This window comes from Mangifera indica, chromosome 15 (assembly GCF_011075055.1).
Source record: "Mangifera indica cultivar Alphonso chromosome 15, CATAS_Mindica_2.1, whole genome shotgun sequence".
In the NCBI taxonomy this organism is placed as follows: Eukaryota; Viridiplantae; Streptophyta; class Magnoliopsida; order Sapindales; family Anacardiaceae; genus Mangifera; species Mangifera indica.
Window position 1 is genome coordinate 10,528,894 of NC_058151.1, and position 7,817 is coordinate 10,536,710.

Consider the following 7,817-nt stretch of genomic DNA (forward strand, 5'->3'; position numbering starts at 1 on the left):
TACCGTTATTTCGCTTCTGCAAATCTAACAAGTTTTGGTCGTCGATTGCTCACTGAATTTTTTTTCGTGTAAAGTATAGATCTTTTTTTTTTTTTATAGTATGCTTAAGATAGATGTGTTATATATATATATATATTTGCTAAAGATGAATCATGTGAATACTATTGCACCAATAATTCCCTCCAAGTCAAGTTATTCCTTGCAAGATTCTGCAATAAAAATTATTACCTCATGCTTCTACAAATTTTTCCCTGTAAAATTCTGCAATTCATTTTTTTTTTGATTATTCAGATATATATATATATATATATATATATATATATATATATATATATATATATATATATATATATATATATATATATATATATATATATATATATATATATGTATTTTTTGCATATTCAACATAAAGTACTTTATTGCATGCTCTTCATGGGTGGTTTCTTGGATTACCTTTCCATGTGTTGCTTTAAAAATTTTGACTAATAAGATAAATTGAGTTTACAATTTTTATACATTTAATCTAAAAAATTTAAACTCAATAATTTTAAATTCACTTGATCTTATCTAACACATAAATATAAATCTTGTTTCAAATATTGATACTAAATATCTATACATTTTCTCTTTCTACAGTGCATTAAAAATAAGTAATACTAAAAATTTAATTTTGATTTCCCAAGGTTGAAGATAAGGGCAATTTAGATATCCTATCTTATAAAGTGGTAAAAATATTTAAAGTATAAAAAGTATAGTATAAATGTATACGTGACCCAAATGAGGGTAAAAATTTCAATTTTCCTAAAATAAATTAAACATATTTAAATTATTTCATTAAATTTTTTACTAAAAATATCTAGTAAAATAAAACTTAATGAGAAAAAAAAAGTGTTTCGTATGCATTTTATCTAATATATAATATATTTCAAAAGTTTACTCCCTTTGATAAATGCTCCTCCTTTTAGTAATAAAATTAATTTGATTGTTTATTGAATTGTTGTATACTAGTATTATATACTAACTTTTTAAATATTGGTATCAGTAGTATCTTGGTAAATAAGTCTACAAGGTTATCATTAGATCGTATTTATTTGATACTAATCTTTCGGTTCTGTTAGAGTTCATGAGTTTAAAAGAACTTAAATGAGATATGTTTAGTTTTATCTCTTTTAATATATCCATCTCTAATTTGGGTAATATATGCTACATTGTCCTCATATAATATAAAAAAAGTATTTATTTTGAAGGAAGATGACGTGTATTCCGTATGTGATGGATGACAAACTATAATAATATACATTCTCGACTGAGATCATAGAAAGCGAGTATCTCTAAATAATTTGAAGATACTGCAACCAAAGTTTGTTTGATGGAACTCTATGATATTGTTGTGTCATTATAAGTAAGAACGTATCTCATCTGTGAACAGATCTCATGAGGGTTAAAAAGATAACTAGTATCTATATATTCAATTAAACTAAGATTTTTAGAGGATTTGACATAATAGAATAATCTCAAATCTCTAATTCTACATAGATAACAAAGTATATACTTAATTCCGTTCAAATGGTGTAGAGCTAAATCAAATCAATAAATTCATAATAAAGAATATATTCAATCTAATGTATTACACTAAATATAATAGGGTTCCAGTGACATTAAGATACAATACTTTAGGGTTGTGTATCTTTTCACCTTTTTTTTTAGGACGAAATAAATCCTTCTTTGGATCAAGAGATTAAACGACTATTGGGGTGTTTAAAGAATGAGTCTTATTCATATTAAAGTGTTTTAGCAACTTTTCAAGATACGTTGATTGATGGATAAATATTTAATTTGAATTATATTTGATCTATAGACTAGGATAATATTTTGTTTTCTTCAAATTCTTTATCTCAAATTCTTTTTTCAAGTATTTAGTAGTATTATTGAGCTCTTCAAGAGTTTCAATTAAATTTATATCATCAACATATACTATTATAATAACAAATTCTGATTTTAATATTTTTATAAAGACACATAGCATATAGAGTCATTTATATAACCATTTTTTTTCAGGTTCACTAAGGCGATTATGTCACATTCTTCCGAATTGTTTAACCCATAGAATGATCTTTGTAACTTGATTAAGTACATGCCTCTTGAATTAATCTTTTTTGCTTCAGACAATTTAAATCTTCTAGAGAGCTTCATATAAATATCAGTATCCAAATTTTTGTGCAAATAAGTAGTAACAACGTTCATTAGACATATATCCAATCTTTCAGAGACTATTAAACTAATCAAATATTTGAATATGATTATATCTATTACAAGTGAATATATTTCATCAAAGTTTATACCTAACATTTGGGAAAAACCTTGGGCCACAAACTTTGATTTATATCTAACAATTTATTTTTTTCCTCATAAATACCTATTTATATCTAATCGGTTATATGTCTTTAGGCATTGGGACTACTAACCCAAACATTAGACGTTTTACAAGTGAAACTAATTCTATCTGAATTGTTTCTTCCCATTTAGGTCAATCGTGTCTTTATTTGCACTCATTTTATATATTATGTGGTTCAAAATCATCACTATTCATAATTTCAGTAGCTACTGTAAATGAGAATACACCATTAATGTTAACCATTTCATAGTTCCACATCTCTCATGTATAAACATAATTTATAAATATTTCAGTATTCTCATTTTCTTTTTTTTTAGGGCTTTATGTCATTTTAAGGATTTGAGTCTTTTTAGAAATCATAATCTCTTCTAGAGAAATGTTAGAGAGTATGAATTTTTCAATCATTTTAGTATCATCATAATTGATTTTGTGCCTTTCGTTTTTGAGAAATAGTATCATTCAATCCAATAAGTCATCACATTTTTTGTGTGTAGTAGATTGATCAATCATGACTTATATATATTGTTCAGCAATTATATTAATTCTCGTTAGTGCACTAGCGGTTGAAATAAATTTTTCTTTTTTTAAATAAAATCAATAAATAATACTTTTATCTCTGATAATAATAACAAAATTTAATATATGAGTAAATATTTGAGTTCTAAAAGCTTAAAAGGACAAAAGTTTAAAAAAAGGCTAACCCTTAGGTGGGAAGGGAATTAGACCTTCGGCCTTTCCTTGTCCCTTCCATTTGTCATTTAGCCTTCTCGGCTTTCACTTGGTAGGGAATACAAGAAGCTCAGTAATTACTCCCAACACAACTTCAAATTCTTATCCCACCAAAAAATTTTTTCCAACAAACTCCACCTTCAAATTTATTTTAATCTCTTGCATACTTGTGATGTTTCATCAATATTGGACAATGGAAATTGACATAGTCCTCTTCAAACCAAAGTATAAATCAACATAAACCCAAAACACAACTGGTCTCTTAACTATGTAGATTAGTGCCATGAGAAGTTCTCCAAACAGATGATAAAATTCTTCATTGGACACAAACATGGAACTAGTAAACTAAAGTTTGCTCGGTATTGACATGACATTCTTGTGTATTGACCTAAAGGATCAGAGGATTCAAATTTGAATCAAAAGCTCAGAATAGGCATATAAATACAAGAATGGAGTTCGAGAAAGAACAATCTGAGCACCGCCGATTATGGACAGATGCAAAACCTTGAAACGCAACTGATCTACATGGCATTGTCGTTACTTGCCCATGCATGAGTAATCACACATTAGTACACACACAGGTAACAATTTAGAGGCACGATTTCCTGACTGCTGACCTTCGGTATGATGAAACAGCTACACAAATAAATGGAACTCCGAAATCTAATTAACGAGGGTCCATTACCCTCTAGTTTTTTATCTCTTCTAATCATGGCTGTTGTGAGAAGGGTGGCTCATATGTCGACTAGGGAAAACCTTCTTCACTAATTGTAACATTTAGCATGAACAAATCTCTAGTAATTTCTGTTTCCCATTGATGTCCTGGCTTTCATCCGAACGAAAACGAAAGATCAACCATGTAGATATTGTATTTAAGAAAATAAGACAATAATATGGTAACTAGTAAAATGGTCCTCATTGGAGGAGAGGGAATAAGGTTACTCACCACAGCCTTGAACAAAGCTCATGAGTCACAGACATGAACAAGTGTATTTGTTGTACACACTGTAAGCATGTTGCTGTTAGCAGACTTGATCGGCTCTGATAACTCATATCACCATTAATAGATTCTCTGATAATTCAAAATAAAGTAAACTTGTGATAACTTTGCGTTAGCAAAGAATATCAGAGAATTAGAAATAACCAACATATAATGTAGACACATTGAATTGAGGAAAAAACAAAAACTAGAGGTTCTATATGAATTTGGCTTCTAATATAGTTAAGCTACCATTTTGTAACCAAACATGGATCGATTGCACTTGAGAGTTCAACTGTTTCCTGTACATAAAACAGAACACACTCAGTTTTTACAAGCAATTGAATTGTTTATTGTAAAAGTAACCAAGAATCAGAAGCTAGAATTTCACAGACCCGAGATCATTAATTCTTTGATTCTACACCCTATCCTTTGTTTCTGAGAACAGCTAGAGCTCATTTTTCCTCCTCTCCCACATCAGAATCCCAGAGATTTAAATAAGAAACTACAAAATCGAAAGGGATATGGGCTATCCTGGACCATTCTCCTCTATTTCTTTTGCACTGTTCTTATGGCAAATGACAATTTTCAGCAGTGAAGTCCACAACTGAGGATGGCAGGCTGCTTCAACATGATGCGAGATTTGGACAATCAGTGATCAATAAGTATTTTAATTTCAGGAACCCACCAATTCTCAGCTCAGTTAGGGAGGGTGGCAATATCACATCTTCTAAATAAGATTGCAGCTGGGATTCCATCAATCCAGATGGACGTAACAGACGTGAGCTTGTGGAATCCCAATGAATCAGTACCCACTAGATATCAAGACCTTCAACCGCAAGTGATGTCAGGCAGGCCAGAAGGCCTATTTCTTTAATGGTTGAGTTTTGGACAATCTGTGATTCATGAGTTTTGAACAGAGCTGTGACTATGGTTGCGACTGAGTAGGGCTTCAAGTTTCCCATTTGTATCTATTGAAACTTCCAGGGTGCTGTTGGAAAGCCTTCCTCCCGAAAAGGAAACAAGATTTGGACAATTAATAATTGAAATCCTGCGGCTGTCGAGACCATCAGGCATAGATTTAAGATTTTCACAATCACAAATAAAAATATCTTTGAGAGATCTGTTGTCATGCAACCTCTCAGCTATTAGCTCTAACTTTGAACAACGCCAAATGCAAAGGTATTCAAGCGCTCCAGGTAACTGATCTTGTAAGAATAATATTTTAAGTTCCGAGCAAAACCAGACCTCAATCTTTTTGAGGACAGGTAACTGACCCATTGATGACAAAGTAGAGAGACTTGGGCAATCGCTGATGCATAGGTGCTTAAGTGTAGTAGGTAACTGACCTTTCAATGACAAACATGTGATGGATAAGCAGCTTGAGATATTCAAGTCCTCGAGCTGAGATATGTTGGTGCTGTCAATATCCTCCATGTGCATCACTGAAGATGAAAAAGGTATCCCACCATCTTCTCTATCATCCAGTAAACACTGCAGATTCTCACAATTTTCCACTGACAGTTGTTTCAGAGATGAAGGTAGTTGACCCCTTACAATGCATATCAAAGAATCACAACCTTTGATTTTTAAACATTCAAGGTGCTTGAAAGTCTTTGGTAACTGACCTTTTGGGGATAAACACATAAGAGATGAGCAGAAGGAGATAGACAAGTGCTTAAGAAGAGAGGTGCTAGTGTTGTCAATATTCCCTCTGTGCATCACTAAAGAAGAGGAAGTGTCAATTTCTTCTCTATCTTCAAACAAAAACTGCAATTTCTGACATTCACAAATCTTAAGTTTCTCCAATGACGTCAAGGAAAATGACAAATCTCCAAGCCAAGTTGGAAATTGTGTGCCACCATAACCTTCAATACTAAGCTCTTTCAGATTTTTGTGAGGTCGTAACATATCCAACACATTTTTCTCAACTTCCTCACTTCGTGAATCTTCATGACCATATCCCCATTTCAGCCATAACTCATCCAGCCTCTCCTTATTACTTAATATTTCTTCTTTTAAACCAGTAGTAACATTTTTTAATTCTAAAATGCGAAGCTTTCCACAAAGAAACTTTAAGTTTCTTAAAACTTTCAAGCTTGATCCAGAGCCTTTGCCAACAAAAAAATCAGACAAAGTTTGCAGATTCTTCCAACTTTCCATTCCCCTTGGCATCTCCATCAGCTTTACCATTTCAAGATCAAGATGGCGTAAATTGATCAAATTTCCCATGGAAGGTAACTTCTTGATGTTAGAACACCATCTTAATATTAAAATTTGTAAGTTCAATAATAAGTTTATTGACTTCGGTAAACTTGAGATCTTGTTGCCAGAAAGGTTGATATACCTCAAATGTCTTAGATCTCCAATTAAATCCGGTAGCTCGGTAACATTATGATTACTTAAAAACAACGCCCTTAATTTTTTGAACTTCGATAACAACTCCGATGAAACTATAATAGTTGTGTTGTCAGTGTCAAGAAGTTTTGGGAGAAAAGTCCTTAAGTTCGTAGCTTCATGGAGTACTTCAAATTTATTTATGTAATTAGACATACTACAAGTGTAAGACAAATAGCGAACCGTTTTGAGCCTTTCAGATTGGACATTGACTTTTGATTTATCTTGTAAACAAAAACTTGTTTCTCCAGAAGCCCATTGTGCAAGATCATTAACAAGATCGTGCATGATATATTTAGAACTACATCTACTACCTGATTCTTGAAAAATTGATCTTGCCAATAGATCTTGAAAATACACAGTACCTGCATCTTCCTGTTCCTCCTTGACTTTTGATGGTTGAATAAGACCTTCTGCCATCCATAAAAAGACAAGCTCCTTCTCTGTAAATTCATAATCCTTTGGAAAAATTGCACAATAAGCGAAACATCTTTTCAAATGGGAAGGAAGATGGTTGTAACTTAATTTTAACACAGCAAGAATCTCTGTATTATCTTGCAGATCCCATAAATTACTGTTTAATATATCTTCCCACTCACTTTCTCTCTGTTTACAGCGTAGAAGACCACCAAGAGTTCTAGCAGCCAAGGGTAAGCCTTTGCAAATTTCAACAACTTTTTTACGAATGAAGTTTGAAGTTTGATGTGGACAAAATTTTGTATTCTGAAATGCATGCTTCTCGAATATGGCCCAACAATCATCTCCTGAAAGAAGCCCCAAATTATGTGGTTTAACATGTCCCATTGTTAATGCAACATCTTCAATACGTGTTGTTATGATTATTCTACTCCCCGATGCTCCAACCATGAAAGGAGACTTGAGGATTTCCCACAAACCATAATCCTTACTCCACACATCATCTAATACAAGCAAAAAATTTTTGTCACGTACCTGCTCTCGCAGTTCAATCTGAATTTGATTTAAATTTGTTAGATTGCAAGGGAAGCCAGTGATTGACTCGAGGATTGCTTTGGAGATTTTGATAACATTAAAATCATCAGAAACACAAACCCATGCTTTTGGATTAAACTCATTTACAATAGGTACACAACTGATGGTATTTATGACTACATCTATTTTATTGTTTTGTGATTTACACTGTATTATTCTTTATTTTGTTTTAGTCTTAATCAATTTTTAGTGGTATGACTAAGATTCTCTATTATAACTATTTTCAAATCAAAATTATTTCATTTATGACCTTACTCACGCCCACAATAACTTTATTAGTAGTCGCATTTACTTTAGGAAATA

The 7,817-nt window shown here is 31.8% G+C and overlaps 1 protein-coding gene across 1 annotated transcript; it reads right to left on the minus strand.

The window, feature by feature from the left end:
- Positions 1 to 3,339: 3,339 nt before the first annotated feature.
- LOC123197211 (putative disease resistance RPP13-like protein 1) lies at positions 3,340 to 7,549 on the minus strand. Its single transcript, XM_044611395.1, has 4 exons — positions 4,502 to 7,549; positions 4,359 to 4,408; positions 4,074 to 4,199; positions 3,340 to 3,953 (listed from the first exon to the last, which is right to left on the minus strand). The coding sequence occupies exon 1, from the start codon at positions 7,368 to 7,370 to the stop codon at positions 5,010 to 5,012; it is 2,361 nt and encodes a 786-aa protein (XP_044467330.1). The 5' UTR covers positions 7,371 to 7,549; the 3' UTR covers positions 3,340 to 3,953; positions 4,074 to 4,199; positions 4,359 to 4,408; positions 4,502 to 5,009.
- Between the last annotated feature and the right edge of the window lie 268 nt (positions 7,550 to 7,817).